Source organism: Muntiacus reevesi, chromosome 9 (genome assembly GCF_963930625.1).
Source record: "Muntiacus reevesi chromosome 9, mMunRee1.1, whole genome shotgun sequence".
Lineage (NCBI taxonomy): Eukaryota > Metazoa > Chordata > Mammalia > Artiodactyla > Cervidae > Muntiacus > Muntiacus reevesi.
The window spans coordinates 81,990,996-82,009,380 of NC_089257.1; the positions used below are offsets into that span (position 1 = coordinate 81,990,996).

Here is an 18,385-nt window from a genome sequence, read left to right on the forward strand (position 1 = left end):
CGTTCCTGCACTGCCCGAGCGCGTTTCTCGCCGGCCGAGAGCCTCCCTGCGCCGCCCCCGGCCCGGGACCCCGCCGCCTCCGCGCTCGCGGCGACGATGCCCCCGGAGGACGGCGAGCTGAGCGGACCCGCAGCCCGTGCGTGCGCGCGCTTCCCCGCCGGCGAGGAAGCCTGAGCCCCGAGCCCGGCGCGGGAGGCGCGGGACCCGCTCCCCCTGCGCTCGCCCGCGCGGCCCGCCTCGCTTCCCGCGATCGCGCGCCCCGGCGGCCGGCGGCGCTCGCCGGCTGTGACCGCCCTGACCGCCGGCCCCGACGCGTCCTCGGCGGCCGCCGGCCGTGCCGCTGCCATGGGGCTGCCGACCCTGGAGTTCAGCGACTCCTACTTGGACAGCCCGGATTTCAGGGAGCGCCTGCAGTGTCACGAGATTGAGCTGGAGCGAACCAACAAGTTCATCAAGGAGCTCATTAAGGACGGCTCCCTGCTCATCGGGGCTCTGAGGAGTGAGTGCGGCCGGCGGACGCGGGCGGACAGGGCGCGGGGACCCGGGAGCCCCGCGGGGTGGGGGTCTCAGGGCTGGGTTGGAGGAAGCGGAGCTTCTTTTGTTTGAATGGGTTTGGGGACAAAAGCTGAAGAGCTCCCCTGCTGGTGGCCAACAAAGTTTGTTCGGAGGTGTTCTTCACTTATTTACTTCCAAGGCTGCAGAGAAGGGAACGGTCTCTACCGGACCCCGGAGTGTATCCTGAGGAACGTTGTTCAAAGGCATCTTTTTGTATAACGCCCCTGGAACAGTATTGGGGACTGTTGGTCATTTTGTAACTTTATTCTGCCTAGTTTAAACGCTTAAAAAAAGAAAAAAGCCCTTGAGGAAGGATTCAAGAGTTTATCTGAAGGATAAAAATGAAGCTAGCTTATGTAGTGATATTAAAAAGATGATTAAGTTCTTAGATACATCAGTGCCTCATCATTGAAATAAGTCATTGCATTGGCACTTTATAAATTTGTAGCTTTGCGATTTAGTAAGAAGAGAGAGAGCGTGGCACCAGTGGATTTTATCTCTTTCCAGGGTTTTTGTGCCTCTTAATTTTCGGTTTGCGTTGTAACTCTGGTGTTGGTGAGTCCCTAGTGGCTAAAGACCAATCAGAACTTCTGATGATCTATAGAAAGTCAAGACTGCCTCAGTTTCGAAACTTTTCCCACCTCCTTTCCCACACACCTCCCGTTCAGATTTTCTGTGCTTCTTGCATTCTCTGAATCCTCACTTTCAGTTACTAGCACAAAAGAGAGTCTTGGGCTTCCCAGGCAGCTCTGTGGTAAAGGAATCGCCTTCCAATGCAGGAGACTCTGATTCGGTCCCTGGGTCTGGAAGATCCCCTGGAGAAGGAAATGGCCACCTACTCCAGTATTCTTGCCTGGAAATTCCCATGGACAGAGAACTGCAGGATTACAGGCAGGCTACCTCCATGGGGTCCCAGAGAGTCTTAGTAAAAGAGACACTAGAGCTTCTCATAGAGAATTGACTGACTAAAGGATAAGGCTTTATAGGTTACGTTTCTCAGGACCTATTTGCTCTTTAATAGAAAGCCTCTGAAATGCAGCCCTGGAAATCCCGGTCTCTCTTAGACGAGTGAGGTATTTTTGTTAAGGGAGGCCGTTGGGTGACCTGGCAACCCGAGGATATAGGTAGGGGAAACATTACTGTGTATGTCATTAACAACATTATGGAGGTGTGTGTGTGCCTGAAGCTAAGACAACATTAGCATCTTATGTCTATTTAGAAACATGTATTCATGGTAAAGATGAACCTTAGCAAAATGTCTTGAAATTAGTGTGCTCCCAAATCCTTTCTATTTTAACCATCCTAATTGCTAAAACATTTACTTATTACTTTTGTTAACTTAGCCAGGGTGAAGAAAATATGTTCTGTATCTACATTCACTTAATTTCTGAATTTGATGCTATTACTGATAATAATAGTATTTACTGATTTGTGAAAAATATACACGTTTATCTGCTGTTCTGTCCATCTTGTGTATACACAAAGGTGAACTCTGCTTCCATCTGATTTACAAAGCCCACTTGAGGCCTCTGGACTAGACTCTTTGCATCTTGGAGCAGATGATGCCTCTTTAAAAAGAGTTTCCCTCTCTCAGAGCACTGATTCTTGCTTGAGCTGCCAGATGGTCTACAAGTGACATTTTCTCCTTGCTCTACCGGAGATCAATTCCAGTGCTTCAGAAGTGGAAAACACTTCCATAGCTGTGATAAATCCTCTGAAATGTACATCATTTTACTAGTAATCTTATCAACTGTATTATGATTGAATCTAGCCTTGCAACTATCAGGTGCTTTCTTTGTAGGTTTTTTCTTACATTTATAAGTGAGGATATCTCCAGAGTGTTAAGTGATGCTGCCTCATGAACTTGACCTTCTACACTTAACATGCACAATCTGTCTTTCCAGGATTTGTGAGGAGAGTGCATTACATTAACATTTGGTTATTACTTTTCTTGTAGTGGAAAGAAAGCATTTATTAAAAGAAGTTCCAACATTAGCTGCCAAACAGGAAAGATCTGGAGCCGAGAAACCCTTGAAGTCATGTGAGGGCACTTCTTTTTTTCCCAGCAGGCGACCTCTGTCCCTTGGGGAGGATGCTCTGTGGTTCGGCTGCAGCTGCTAAATGCCTGCTCTCTGAAGCTGGTCCCACAGGAGGACAGGAGTGTGTCTAAAGACTTGAAGCTGCCTTAATTCTATCCCACATCCACCAAGGAGCCCTCCTTTCTTCAGTTTTGCCCCTTCAGTTTTTCCTTTCTGCCTTAGGAAGCCTTTGGTTTTCCCCAGCCTTAAACTATGCCTTTCTATTCTCCATACCTGTTGTTTCAGTAAGTATATCCGTTATCCACTTCAGATTTTTATGTAGCACTCTGCCGTCATTTATAATGAATGGTTTCTTAATAAAACTTCCCTGAGCTGACAATCATCCATGCATTTCTAAGCATCTTATATTATTTCCAACCTAGTTAATAAGTTTTCTGCTGAAAGTCTTGGCATGTTCTCTTAGGTAACACATGCTTTAATGTTCCAGTGAGAGTCACATGTGCTCCTTCAGCTTGGGTTCAGGGTGTGCATTTTTTTAGGAGCGAATTTCGAATGATCATTATAAACGAGGACCTTGACTCGATGATTTGAATTTTAAATGTATAAGGTATTTAACATATTTTTAAGATGGATGTGAGAGTTGGACCACAAAGAAAGCTGAACACCGAAGAATTGATGCTTTTGAACTGTGGTGTTGGAGAAGACTCTTGAGAGTCCCTTGGACTGCAGGGAGATCAGACCAGTCAATTCTAAAGGAAATTAGTCCTGAGTATTCATTGAAAGGACTGATCTGAAGCTGAAACTCCAATACTTTGGCCACCTGATGTGAAGAACTGACTCACTAGAAAAAGCTCTGGTGCTTGGAAAGATTGAAGGCGGGAGGAGAAGGGGACAACAGAGGATGAGATAGTTGGATGGCATCACCGACTCTATGGACATGAGTTTGAGCAGACTCCGGGAGTTGGTGATGGACAGGGAGGCCTGGCGTGCTGCCATCCATGGGGTCGCAAAGAGTCGGACATGACTGAGCAACTGAACTGAACTCTCACATCCACTCTGAGAAAATGGATGACAGTAAGCAAGTTAATACAGGGATTAATGTAGACCTGAGTTTACGTTCTGATGCTGTCAAATGCTGTGTGATGCTTCACAAGTAACTTAACCTCTGCGTCCTACCTTTCCTTATGGGGAGGGAACAGCTATAAAGATTTTAGCACTAGGACTGTTTGTTCATTTTGTTACATGCCATATAGTCATTTGGTGAGTGGTTTGAGAATATATGATACTGGTGAATTGGGTTTTAGTTCATGCTATATGACTCACAGTCTCTACTCTTCTTATCAAATGTTAGTCTGTGAACTTTGTTCCTTTAACAGGTGCCAGTTTTAAATTTTGGGTTGTGAAGTCATAGGCTCGTTTTGCTTAATAATTTTCTCCTTTTATGGATGATATCCAAAGAAACATTTCATATCCAAAGAAACATTTCAAAGTGTCTTTCTCATATAATTCCCCCTTTACTTCATATAAAATATAATCTCCCCTTCATGTAAAATTTTTGAATTCAAAACTTTGTATAAAACCTTTTAAGTTCAAAGAACCATCTTTAAGTAGGACGAAGTCTTTCCAACAATAGGCAGACCCTCCCTCCAAGAAAAGAAGAGGAAAAGAGGGGGAAAGGCTGAAATGGAATTGTACTCATTAAGTAGAATTGATCGTGTGGAGAGCTTATCAACATTCTTTCCTCCCATCTACCCTGCAGCATCTTGGCCATCCCACCCTTCTTATCCCTATCTATTGTAACGCTTCTCTCATCACCTTAAAGTGGAATTGGTCAGTTTTTTCCTCTACCTTGAGGAGAGTGTTTCTCAACCTTGTGTGGCTGGGCTTCTTTTAAAGAAAACAAAAAGTTAGTGGACTCTAATATAGTTTATTTTTTATCATAGTTAAATATATTCATGAAACTAATTCTTATGCATATTAATGCCATCTTAAAGGCAGATCAGCTTACAAATTAAATATAAATAATATTGTGAATCCAATACAAAACTTACAAAACTACGTTTAATCAACCTAATGGACGACGTTATTTTGCCAAAATGACATTTTCTCTTCTGTAAAGACTTCGGATAATATCTTATGTATTATTGATGATTCGTTTTCTTATCGCTTTTCCTGATTCAAAGTGCAGGTTTTCAAAATCTGCTTGTCTTTTTGATGGCCTTCTCTGACTCATAAACCTTATTCGTCTGTTCTTAAAGTGGTTGTTCTGGCACTAGTGATCCATGGCACAAACAGGAGCGTGGTAGAATGGTAGGAGTTGGTTGCTCATAAATTGATACAGAATATGCAGTTAATTAAGACATTAGCAAGAGGAAGCACAGTCTCTTTTTTTTTGTTTGTTTCAGATTTAGTCAAGTATCATTGGTTAACAGTGGTGTGTTACTTTCTGCTGTAGCAAAGTGACTCGGTTATGCATTCATGCGCATTCTTTCTCACGTTCTTTTCTGCTATGGTTTATCACAAGATGCTGAATAGTTCCCTGTTCTGTACAGTGGAAGCTTGTTGTTCATCCTTCTCTGTGTAGTAGTTTGCATCTGCTAACCCCAAACTCTTGTTGCATCCCTCCCCCAGCCTCTCCTTCCGCTTGACAACCACAACTGTGTTCTCTGTGTCTGTGAGTCTGTTTTGTAGGTGAGTTCATTTGGGAAACACGCAGTTTCTCAGAGATGTCTGCCTGCAGTATCCACAGCCTCAGTTGGAAGCACACTGCTGCTGTGCACTTGTGGTCTGGGGATCAAGTAGATGCTTAGTGTGAAAGCAACCCTGGGTGCACAGGCTGCATTCAGAGATCTTGGGGAGGGTGAGGCTGAGAGACTCCCGCCTTCCATTTGCTGAGTTTCACTGGCTTTTCACTTTAAGCCAGTCTCTGTTCTGTGTGTGTTCAGGGTCCACTTTGCCACCAGTGTTGGGTGGCCCAGGGAAGGAGTTAAATAAAAGGGATAAGTTTAAGGAGTTCGAAAGACTTTCTGTAGTTACTGCACTGTTTACTTGGTCATCCTTGAGCGTTTAGTGAGAACTGCTATTGTTGCAGGCTATTTTTGGTATTTAAATTTGCACCTAGATTTTGTTTGGTTTACCACGACTCAGCGCAGATTCCCACTTGCCCTGCAAGAGCTCCTTCACTCTTGCTTAGTCCACTGACGTTACTTTGCTTGTTGAGCTGGGCAGCCTTGTCAGAGATGTGGATGTGTAATTGCTTCCACCCTTTGTCTGGTTCTTATAGTCATTCATTAGAATCTGAGTTAAATGAGCAGAAATAATTGTATCTTTCAGATGAACTGTAATTAATTTAGGAATGAGAAGATTAAGAATGAAGTGCTCTAAGGCTCTGCTTCAGAGCCCCATCCAAAGTAAGAGCAGTTCGATTTGTGTTCATTTAAACGGGAGCCTGGGCGTTCATTAAAGTGGAATTAAATTCAGCTGGCTGAGAACTTCCGTCTGCCTCTCTTCTGACTGTCTACATGGGCTTGACGGGTGTCCTCTAACAGTATCTTTATCTCTGTTGACTGTCTTTCTCTTTTTAAAATGACACCTTATTTGTGGTTGTGCTGGGTCTTGATTGCTGCACTTGGCCTTTCTCTAGCTGTCCTGAGCCAAGCTACTGTTCATCGCGTTCACTGGCTTCTCCTTGCGGTGCCTTCTCCTTGCAGAACACAGGCTGTAGGCGCCTGGGCTTCAGTAGTTTTGACTCCCAGTTCTAGAGTGTCGGCTCAGTATTTGTGGGGCATGGGCTTAGTTGCTCCATGGCATGTGGAATCTTCCCAGACCAGGGATGAAACCCTTCTTCCCTGCATTAGGAGGCAGATTCTTATCCACTGTACCACCAGGGAAGTCCTGGATTTCCTTTTTCTGCAGGTAGTAATGGAGGAGCTGCCTTGTTAGAAAGTAGTGGGTTTCTGGGAGAACAGAACCTGTTTCCTGTCTACTGGAAGAGGATGGCGTGGCAGTAACCACCTCTTACATTGCCTCCCGTGACAGTTATGATCAGGGTATTCTGAGCATGCAGAAAACTCAGGTAACCACAGAACTTTGAAATCACTGAAAAGCTGCTTCAACAGACATGTTTTCAGTTACTAACATTTCTTAGAGCCCAGTGTTAATCATGTTCATGATGATGCTGAAGAAGCATTTCTCAGATTTTATAAGAAAAAATAATGAAGCTTATATTCAGCATTGCTTTGGTGCCAAGCATATTCAAGTAATGTATGCATGGAGTGGCAAAACTCTTCCCTAGGTTTATAAAGAGAAATACTAAAGTGTTCAGGCTGTTAAGCCACATTCAGTAAATGTTACGCATCAATGAAATGTTTATTGTGGACAGATGAGGAAGGGTGAAGAAAAAGGGGTTATTTAAACTTGGATCTTCTTCCGGAGTATTATTTCTTGCCAGAGCTGTGGTTGCCACCTGTTCTGGCCCCAGCCATCCCTGTTGTCTTGTCTGGATGGTAATTTCCACTCATTCCAGCCTCTTGGCAGGTGCCAGACTCCCCGTTGGCCCACCTGCCGCCCACCCGGTTCAGTTGGCAGCCCTGCCAGCCTTGCCTTTCCCTCCAGCCTCCTGAACCTCTGCCCAGCATCTCAGCATCCTTGGAGTGTATCCCCAGCAGCTCTGGCCTTATCAGCCGAGGACTTGCTACCTGCTTCTTGCTGACTTTCATCATGAAAATGAAAACCAGTTGCTGAGCTCCTGGCTGTCCAGTTCAAGGAATCTGTGCATCAGCTTTTGCAGCTGCCAGTATTCTGACTTTTAATGGCTGGGTTTCATATAAGTGTAGTGACTTCCTTGAATTTGTTAATTTTAATGGTCCTTGGGGTATGATAATAGGATAGATAATGGAAATGTAGCTATTTTAACAGATTTGTTTTTGGCCAGGCACATTTAAACACTGGCTTGGATATTTCCGTTATGGTGGAACCTCCTCTCTAGGATTCCAGCTAACTGGAATGTTTGGTTCATCAGAATGTGCCATTGTTCATATCTGCAGTTTTCTGATTTTATAATCAAGAATCTAGGTATAATGCTGAAGAAAATGTTGCAGCAAAACCTACATGCATAATAGTCTGTAATGGAAGTGATTTGTTTCAGAAAGAATGAATTGCAGAATAGAGCCTGGGGGGCTACCGTCTATGGGGTCGCACAGAGTCGGACACGACTGAAGCGACTTAGCAGCAGCAGCTAGGTGCCATATGGGCATCCGTGGTGGCTCAGGAATCTGCCTGCAACTCGAGAGACCTGGACACTGGAGCCTGGTGGGCTGTGGTCTGTGATGTTGCAAAGACTTGGACACAGCTGAGCGACTAAGCACATATACAGCGTAATGTACAGTAGCTGGCTGATAATCTGTTAGTTTTTCCAACCTTTTGTTGCAGAAGAGTGTATGCATAGAAGAAAAAAATAAGCCCTACTTTTCTAGGATTAAAAATTTTTCCTTTGAAAGTAATTTGCTGCTGCTGCTGCTAAGTCCCTTCAGTCATGTCCAACTCTATGCCCCCCCTTAGACGGTAGCCCACCAGGCTCCTCCGTCCACGGGATTTTCCAGGCAAGAGTACTGGAGTGGGGTGCCATTGCCTTCTCCGTGAAAGTAATTTACCTACTTGTGATTTTTACATGGAATATGGTGGGAAAAAAGGTTAGGATAAGACTAATAGTTAACACTTTGTATACTATTTTATATTAATTATTATAGATTTTTGATTTCCAGCTTTTAGATTTTATGGTAAAAATCTCCATGCCTAATGGTATTTCTAAATATGTATTTGTTTATTTGGCTGGGCCAGGTCTCAGTTGTGGCATGCAGATCTTAGGTCGTGGCCTGTGAACTCTTAGTTGTGGCATGTGGGAATCTCGTTCCCTGACCAGGGATTGAACCCAGGCTCCCTGCATTGGGAGAGCAGAGTCTTAGCTGTGGAGCATCAAGAAAGTTCTCCAAATGGTATTTTTAACATGCCCAAACATGACATTTTATAAATTGTTGTTTTATCTGATTTGGGTGATTATCAGGTGCAATATATTTTGTGAAGGATGGGGAACTGTTCTGGGGTGATTCTCAGCGTTGGGTGGTATGAAAATATTGGGAAGAAATGCACAATTTACACACATTTGTTACATGAATAGTACTCTCTTGAACTTTGGCTTTATTCTGGGAAAAAGTGGATAGACACAAAATGACCCCTTTCGTTTGAAAGTCAGACACATTTCTCAGTAGTGTAATTTCTGTATTTCCTTGCACGAATCTAAAAAGCCATACTGCTTGCTAGTTTATGAAAGACATGCCAAAAGTATTCCCTCATGTGTAAACACATACTGTAGTTTATCCAGATGAAAGCCCCAGCTTCAGTTGTCTCTTTAGTACACAGGAAAAGTGATGATTTAATTTAGCAAACTGATGCATGTTTGTAATATGTGAAATGAGTATATTGTATAGTGTATCTCCTTTCGAATGGAAGCTATGTAAATTGATTACTTCGCTGCGGTGAGACTTTTTTCTTTTTCATTTATTTAATTTTCTTATTCCCTAACATGTTTGAAAGATATGGCCTTAAACATAACAAATACGAAAGGAGTGGTGGTAGTGGCCGGAGGGATTAGCAAGGAGAAGCAGATTAAAGTGAGTTGTGAAAACAATTTAAATAGTGTGGTTTTGGAACTTGTATCAGACTTCTTTGTGCCTTCTGTGAGCAAGTTCTTATGTGACACTGGACGATCAAAGGAGTAAAAGGTTACAATTGTTTTAAAGGTTGGTTGCATAAAGTTTGAGGGCCAGTGTAAAAATTGTCAAAGAAGACATAGTTGCTGTAAATTTTTCAGGGGTACACCATTTGGGGAAGATTTGAGAAAGTTGTGTACTCCTGAAAACATGTCCGCATAGATGTTAAGAAGGGACGTCTGCAGGCTTGTACTGACTGCTTGGCAGTCCTGGTTTTCCTCAGGTGACCCTTTTGAAAATGTTATTTCAGCCTCTGGGTCCCAGCTGCTTCGTGGCCTCTTTTTTTTGCAGTGTGCACTGTTGCAGAATCCCTCTTCCTTGTTGCATCCAGCCTTCTCTTCTGTGTTGGCAGTGTGCAAGGGGTCCTTCTGCTGCTTGCTTTCCTTGTGTGACTCCAGCTCTGACCTCCTTCTCCCGAGCTCCGGGTCTGATTTGCAGCAGCCTGCTCCCTGTCCCCACCCAGGCGTGCTGCCGGCCTTTCACACGCCACGTGTCCAGCCGGAGTTCTGGTCCTGCAGCTTGTTCTTTATATGCGTGTTTGGTCAGTTATTCGCTCATCCACCTGGTCGTCTTAGAGAGAAACCGCGAGTCTTTCTAATGCTTCTGCTCTCCTTCTCCTCTGATTTGTAAACTCCAGCTTTAAGCAAGCGTTTTTTTTTTTTTTTTTTTTTTTTTTTTCATTTCCACCCAGATTCCAGCATTTGGTTGGTCCTGCAGTTTTGTGTGCTTACAGTATCTTAAACGTGATGTTCTCTGCCTGCACCAACAGTCCTTAAGTGTGTGTGTGTCTCTGTGTATGTGTGTATGTAGATACGAAATAATTTTTTCCTTAGCATAAAATGTTAGCTTCCTCTCACAGCTCTGGAGGCCAAAATCCGAAGTCGAGGTGTCAGCAGAGCATGCTCTAAGTGAAAGTTGCTCAGTCGTGTCCAGACTCTGTGACCCCAAGGACTATACAGTTGATGGAATTCTCCAGGCCAGAATACTAATCTGGGTAGCCTTTCCCTTCTCCAGGGGAATCTTCCCGACCCAGGGATCGAACCCAGGTCTCCCGCGTTGCAGGCGGATTCTTTACCAACTGAGCCACCAGGCAAGCCGAAAGGCTCTAAGGGAGGATGTCTTTCGCTACTTCTGTCTCGTGGTGGTGTCAGCAGTCCAAGACATCCTTCGCCTTGTAGCTGTATTACTCCAGTTTCTGCCTTTGCAGTCGCACAGAGAGTATTCACTGTGTATCTTTGTTTATTAAATTTTACTCTGCCTTTTGAATATAAACTTCGAGGGGGCTTGGATATCTGTATTCTAATTTGACTGTGAATAGTCAGTAATGGTGAACATGAATCAGGTTACATTTTACTAAGAACACGATACGGAGAAGGATTTTGATTATCTGTGGAGCAAATGAGCCAGGAAATGGGGACTGCAAGTTTGCTCTTGGACATTTCTCCTGTCAGGGTCCTACTGACTGTTAGGGTTGGGTAACCCAGAGGGCGGCAGAGGGCATCTGGATTTGGGGCTTCATTCTACTCCTGCCGCTGCCAATGAGTAGTGCCATGGGAGAAGCCATTTGTCCCAGACCCTATTTTCAGAAAAAAATGGGAATATATTTGCCATATATTCCTTGTAGGATTTTTATGTGGCCAGTGAACAAAATGCCCAACAACATGATTTTAAAATGTAGTATTATTTTCACTTGCTTTGGGCAGAATCTTTGTAATCCAGATAACTTCAGCCTTTTTCAAGGCTTGACTTTAGTAGGTTCCTGTCAGTGTTATTATCATCCTCCATAGGGAAGATGATTGAGATAGAAATGCTTTCATGGAATGGTAAAGCATGAGTTCGTTTGTCCCCAAATTAAATCTTTTTGGTAGGAAGTGATCATGAGATGTGGCCTGGTTTTGATTTAGCTTTTTAATTTTACACAAATAATTATCTACTATGATCTGGGAACCAAAGAACAAGGACACACTGGGTTGGCATTTAGGGATACCCGTGAATTGGCAGTGTAGATTTTAAGACTTTATTGATGTGTCTGCTGGTGCCTTGATGCTGTTGGCTTAGGTCATTGGTCTGTAAAAGTTGTTAAAAGTGATGTTGTCAGAAGTGAAATAAATACTTGGGTCATTTCACGTAATATAACAGGTCATAATGAAGAAGGGAGTTTTTTTTTCCACATTGATTCATGCATTGCAGGCAGACAGTGGCTTAGAAAAGTGCTTTCTGAGGTGTTTCTTACGCTACACAGATGTTTTGTAAATGTAATTATGTTTGTGGTGATATCATTCTAGTGGTTATTGGTACAAAAAGAATGATGAGATTGGCAGGGTGTTGCTGGAGGGTCTAGGAGCAGGCAATTATGGGAAAAGAGAATGAACGTTGAATTAGGAATTGAAGAGGAAGATTCAGTTGGCTCAGTGAGAAAATTAAATTGAACTTGTAAGCCAGTTGATCCAGGAAAAAATGGTGTGATTGAATAGGTGTCAGAATCGCTGGAAGAGGCTATTTAGATGGTACCCTGAAGATAAGACGAGGTTTTCCAGGTTTCACAGTGGTAAAGAATCCGCCTGCCAGTGCAGAAGACATATAAGAGCTGTGGGTTCGATCCCTGGGTTCAGAAGATCCCCTGGAGGAGGGCATGGTAACCCACTCTAGGATTCTTGCTTGGAGAATCCTGTGGACAGAGGAGCCTGGTGGGCTACAGTCCACAGAGTTGCAAAGAGTCGGACATGACTGAACTGACTTAGCTCGGCACATAAAGACAAAATAGATTATTTAAAGTGTGTATGTGTGTGTGTGTGTGTGTGTGTTTTCCTTAAGGAATCTGTGAGCTTAAGAGAAGCTCTACCCTGGGGCTGCAGCAGGAAGTCTGGACTTTGGGGACAGTTTGGAAAGGAAAGCAAGGGCTGAAAAAAGCCAGTCTCAGGGGATAAAGAAAATAAAGATCCTGAATAATCCTGAATGAGGAATAGTTGTAGCAAGTGAGTGAGAACTTTCAGACTTGTCAGGTTTAAACCCTGCTGGTTGCATTTTTTTTCTGTCAGTGTTGCCTTGGCTTCTCAGACTGCCCTTATGGAGTGAGGATCCAGTGGGTCCCTGTGACTGGCTGAGCTTGAGGTTTTGTGATGCCCACCGAAGAGGGGAGGAGCGGGAGAAGCAGATGGCGGTCTCTAGGTACTCATCCCACTCTGAGTCCTTAGGTTACAGCTTAGGCCCACTTGTTTCTTGTTTGAGATTGCGTTTTGCACTTCTGTCAGAACAGGTATTCAGAGAAGGCAATGGCACCCCACTCCAGTACTCTTGCCTGGAAAATCCCATGGACGGAGGAGCCTGGTAGGCTGCAGTTCGTGGGGTTGCGAAGAGTCAGACATGACTGAGAGACTTCACTTTCACTTTTCACTTTTATGCATTGGAGAAGGAAATGGCAACCCACTCCAGTGTTCTTGCCTGGAGAATCCCAGGGATGGGGTCGCACAGAGTCGGACACGACTGAACTGACTTAGCAGCAGTAGCAGCAGAACAGATATTGATTTAAGGTAATCCCCAAATAACCAAATAATAATATTAAACCTGAATATTAACTCCTACTTAAAGAAACAGAGGGCTTGCTCTTCAGCTAAGTTTAGCATTATCGTTCATACATGTGCCGTGCTAAAAATGTTTAATCTTTAATCAGAACAATTTAATGTTAAGTAGGTTCATTGAAGATTTACCGTTAATAGCAGTCAGCCTGGTGTAGTTTTAATAGAAGGAGCCTGGGCTTTAGAATCAGAGCGATGCTTTTCAGTCCCAGTGCCGTCGTTTATTAGCTACATGGCTGTGAGCGAGTCATTTGGCTTCTTCTGTAGTTTTCCTTGTCTATATCGTGGAAGGAATATTTGGTTCATATGCATATTTGCAGGATTAACTAAGATAACACACATAAAGTGTCTAGAACCGTGTATGATACTTGATATTAAAATTAATTTTCTCATCTGTCTCATTTCTAGCTCATGTTGAGACCAAGTTATGAATAACAACTGCCATTATATTGTTGAGACCAAATTATAAATAACAACTGCCATTATATTTTATTCAAAACATAATGTGAGGTGGCTTTTCTAAGCAAAATCTCTACCATACCGGGGAGATGTACAGGATATGTTGAGAGAGCACTGTTTTTAATGTGGATGGGAGAGCTGTGGACGTGGAAATGTTTCATGACTTGGTATCATTCATGTGGCTTGCAGTGAGGAGTAAGTCATTGCTTCCATGGAATGATGTAGTTATCTTTTTAAGATATCTTTTCCATATCAGAGATGTTGTGCTTTCGTAGAAAACGTGGTATCCACCATGCTTTAGTTTACTCATCTGATTATTTGCTTGTTTTTCTCTATAGGAAATCAGCTGTGTAAGAATTGGTAGCAGGTCTTTGGGACTCTGGAGCTGAACACATGATTCATTATTTGTCAGTGCCTGTTACATGATTGAACTTACAACAAGTGGTATCAAACTAATATTTGGAGATGGAGAAGTCCACAGGTTGTCACTCCATTTAATATTGAAACCAATTCCAAAACTTTCTATATGAAACTAAGTCTTAGTGAAAATTCAAGTGAGTTGCATAGGATGTAGATTTATCAGAATGAGAGTGATTTCGAACAGGCATATTCAAGGAATTGATACTTGTATTAAAGATTGAATTCTCTCTTCAGCAGTGACATTAATATGTTAGTGCCTCGAATACAGAAGATGCTGCTGAGAAAGTGTAATTGCACAAATGATTTATGTTGTCTCCTATTTGTAACAAAGTATTGCATGTGTTGTTTTCAGGATGCCATTTCCAAGTGTTGATTCTAATTGTGTGGAAATGCCTTCTTTTAAAAATGTCATTTGGTTTTTAAATAGTATTATTGAAGTATAGTTCACTGCTGTAAAATCCATACTTTTTAAAAGAATACAATCTAGTGGTTTTTCTTAAGTTTACAGAAATGTGCAACTATCACCACTGTCTAATTTTATTACAGTTTTTCATCTTTATTGAGGTACAGTTGACAAGGTGTATATATAGTTGTGATTTAATATGTGTATGCACTGTGAAAAATTTCAATGGATCCCTGCTTGCTAGTTAACTCGTCCGTCATCTTGCATACTTGTTTTTCATTTTTTGTGAGACCATCTAAGTTCAGCTCTTTTAGCAAATTTCAGTTTTCCAGTAGTGTTACCAACTGTATTTTATGTTATATTCGTATACTTGATTCATCTGATAACTTAAAGTTTGTATCCTTTCACCAGCCTCTCCATATTTCTCCTACTCCCCTAGTTCCTGGCAGTCACCAATTTGCTTTCTGTTTCTATGAGTTTGATTTTTTTTTTTTTTAACATGAGTGATGACATGCAGTATTTCTCTTTCTCTCTTTGGCTTATTCCACTTAACATACTGCCTTCTGTGTTCATCTGTGTTGTTACAAATGGCAGACTTTCCTTCTTTCTCATGTCTGGGTAATATTTCACTGTGCATATGCATCCTCTTTATCCACTCATCCATTGACAGACAACTAGGTTTTTTCATATCTTGGTTACTATATCTTTTTTCATATCTTGGTTACTATAAATATTGCTGCAGTGGAAATGGGAGTGCAAATACCTCTTTGATAACTTGTTTTCATTTCCTTTGAATATGTTCCCAGAGGTAGGTTTGCTGGATCATATGGTAGTTCTGCATTCAGTTGGGTATATCTTTTCTTTTCTCTTTAAAGTGTTGCATTCAATATGCCAAATTTGGAAAACTCAACAGTGGTCATAGGACTAGAGAAAGGTCAGTTTTCATTCCAGTTCCAACGATAGGCAATGCCAAAGAACGTTCAAGCTACCATGCAGTTGTGCTCATTTCACATGCTAACAAGGTAATGCTCAAAATCCTTCAAGCCAGGCTTCAACAGTACGTGAACTGAGAACTTCCAGATGTTCAAGCTGGATTTAGAAAAGGCAGAGCAACCCGAGAACAAATTGCCATGTTGGATCATAGGAAAAGCAAGAGAGTTACAGAAAAACATCTACTTCTTCTTCATTGACTCCGCTAAAGCCACTGACTATGTGTATCACAACAAACTGGCAAATTCTTTAAGAGATGGGAATACCGGACCACCTTATCTGCCTCCTGAGAAACCTATATACAGGTCAAGAAGCAACAGTTAAAACTGGACACAGATCAGTGGTTCAGAATCGCAAAATGAGTACATCAGGGCTGTATATTGTCACCCTGCCTATTTAACCTCTATGCAGAGTACATCACGCAAAATGTGGGGCTGGATGAAGCACAAGCTTAAATCAAGATTGGCAGGAGAAATATTAATAACCTCAGATATGCAGATGATACCACTCTAATGGCAGAAAGTGAAGATGCACTAAAGAATCTCTTGATGAGGGTGAAAGAGAAGAGTGAAAAAGCTGGCTTAAAACTCAACATTAAGAAGACTAAGATCATTGCATTCAGTCCCATCACTTCATGGCAAATAGAAAGGGAAAAAGTGGAAACCGTGACAGATTTTCTTTCCCTCGGCTCCCAAATCACGGACTGCAGCCGTGAAATTAAAAGATGCTTGCTCCTTGGAAGGAAAGTTATGACAAACCTAGATAGCATATTGAAAAGAAGAGACATCACTTTGCCAACAAAGGTCCATCTAGTCAAAGCTATTGTGTGTCCAGTAGTCATGTATGGATATGAGAGTTGGACCATAAAGAAGGCTGAGCACCAAAGAATTGATGCTTTTGAACTGTGGTGTTGGAGAAGACTCTTGAGAGTCCCTTAGACTGCACAGACATCAAACGAGTCCACCCTAAAGGAAATCAACACTGAATATCCATCGGAAGGACTGATGCTGAAGCTGAAACTCTGATACTTTGGCCACCTGATGTGGAGAGCTGACTCATTGGGAAAGACTTGATGCTGGGAAAGATTGAGGGCAGGAGGAGAAGGGAGTGACAGAAGATGAAATGTTTGGATGCCATTACTACTCAATGAACATGAGTTTGAGCAAACTGCCAGAGATAGTAAAGGAGAGGGAAGTCTGGCATGCTGTATGTAGTCCATGGCATCGCAAAGAGTCGGACACGACTTAGCAACTGTACAACAATGGTATTTCTATTTTTGATATTTTGAGGGACTTCTGTAGGGTTCTCCATAGTGGCTGAACCAGTTTACATTTCTACCAAAAATGCCCGGGGCGTCCCTTTTCTCCATATCTAGCCAATGCTTGGCCTCTCTCTCTTTTTGGTGATAAATATACTTAACAGGTGTGAAGTGGTTTTGATTTGCATTTCCCCAGTGATTAATGATGTTGAGCACATTTACATGTACCTCTTGGGCATTTGTATGTCTTCTTTGGAAAGATGTCTGTTCAGGTTCTCTGCTTATTTTTGTCAAATTTTGATTTTTTATGTGTGCTATTGAGTTGCATGAGTTTTTTGTTTTTCTCCTTAGTGTATATTTTGGAACTACTGCCTAATTTTAGTATAGTTTCATCACCCTCAAAGAAATCTCACACACATTAGCTGTCCCTCCTTATTCTCTGTCTTCCCTCTGTTTCTACAGATTTGCCTGCTCTGGACTTTTCATGTAAATAGAATTATACAGTTTGTGACCTTTTGTGAATGACTTCTTTCACTTAGGATGTTTCCAGGGTTCTCCTATATTTTGACATGTATTGGTACTTTGTTCTTTTCATTGCCAAATATTCAGTTGTGTGAATGTACCACCACATTTTGTCTATCCATCCATGAGTTGATGGACATTTTGACTGTTTCCTTTATTATTATTTTTTGCCATTATGAATAATGCTATAAACATTCCTGTACCTGTTTTTGTGTGAAAGAAAGTTAGTCTCACAGTTGTGTCTGACTCTTTGCGATCCCATGGACTGCAGCCTGCCCTAGCTCCTCTGTCCATAGTGTGGACATATGTTTTTATTCTCTTGGATATATCCCTTGGAGTGGAATTGCTGGGTCATATGCTAACTCTGTGTTGAAATTCACCACTATAAATAGAAATTTAATAGCTTTATAAGCATTTATGTTACATTCTTATGATAGAAAGCAGTGTGAGATCTAAATGTATATTTAAAGCAAAGGTATAACTTCCCATAACAAATTCAGTGATGGCTTTTATGTTTTGTTGGAGAAAGCAGAATCATTTGGTGGATATTTAAAGAGGAAATGTTCTCTTGTGCTTTTATTTTTCATTATAGGTGAATAAATATTTAAAAATTTCATAATGTAAATACGGAATAATAATACTTTTTACAAAATATATGCAGAGAGTGACGAGAGGAGCAGAGGGGAGAAAACAAGGAGAAGATGTAAAGGTCACAGTGTGATAAGCCAGAGGCGGTGTGGAGAAAAAGAGGAAATGGAGTTTCACTCACATATTCATTCAGCATGTTTATTTGGCACTTGCTGTACCTCATGCTGTTCCAGGCCCTGGAAGTCCAGGCAAGTCTGAGGCCCAGCTCTTCTGGGTTCACACTGCTGGGGGCGTACCGCTGATGCCGTGTGCGGCTCGCTCCTGCTTGTCCTCAGTGGTGCCGTGCGTACACTTTGTTGCCTCTAGACACCGTTTCTGTTTCACAGAGTGGTTTTCCAGTGGTCATGTATGGATGTGAGGGTTGGACTATAAAGAAAGCTGAACGCTGAAGAATTGATGCTTTTGAACTGTGGTGTTGGAGAAGACTCTTGAGAATCCCTTGGACTGCAAGGAGATCCAACCCGTCCATCCTAAAGCAAATCAGCCCTGAATATTCATTGGAAGGACTGATGTTGAAGCTGAAACTCCAATACTTTGGCCACCTGATGCGAAGAACTGACTGTTTGGAAAGGAGAGATTGAAGGCAGGAGGAGAAGGGGATGACAGAGGATGAGACAATTGGATAACATCACCGACTCAATGGACATGAGTTTGAGCAAGCTTTGGGAGTTGGTGATGGACAGGGAGCCCTGGCGTGCTGCAGTCCATGGGGTCACAAAGAGTGGGACACGACTGAGCGACTGAACTGA

The 18,385-nt window shown here is 42.4% G+C and overlaps 1 protein-coding gene across 2 annotated transcripts in view; it reads left to right on the plus strand.

The window, feature by feature from the left end:
* Positions 1–339: 339 nt before the first annotated feature.
* The window catches only part of ARHGAP42 (Rho GTPase activating protein 42), a 321,353-nt gene continuing 303,307 nt past the window's right edge, over positions 340–18,385 (plus strand). For both annotated transcript variants that reach the window (XM_065946301.1, XM_065946302.1), the window contains exon 1: positions 340–499. In XM_065946301.1, the coding sequence (XP_065802373.1) occupies positions 346–499 (154 nt within the window). In that variant the 5' untranslated portion in view covers positions 340–345. The remainder of the gene's footprint in view (positions 500–18,385) is intronic.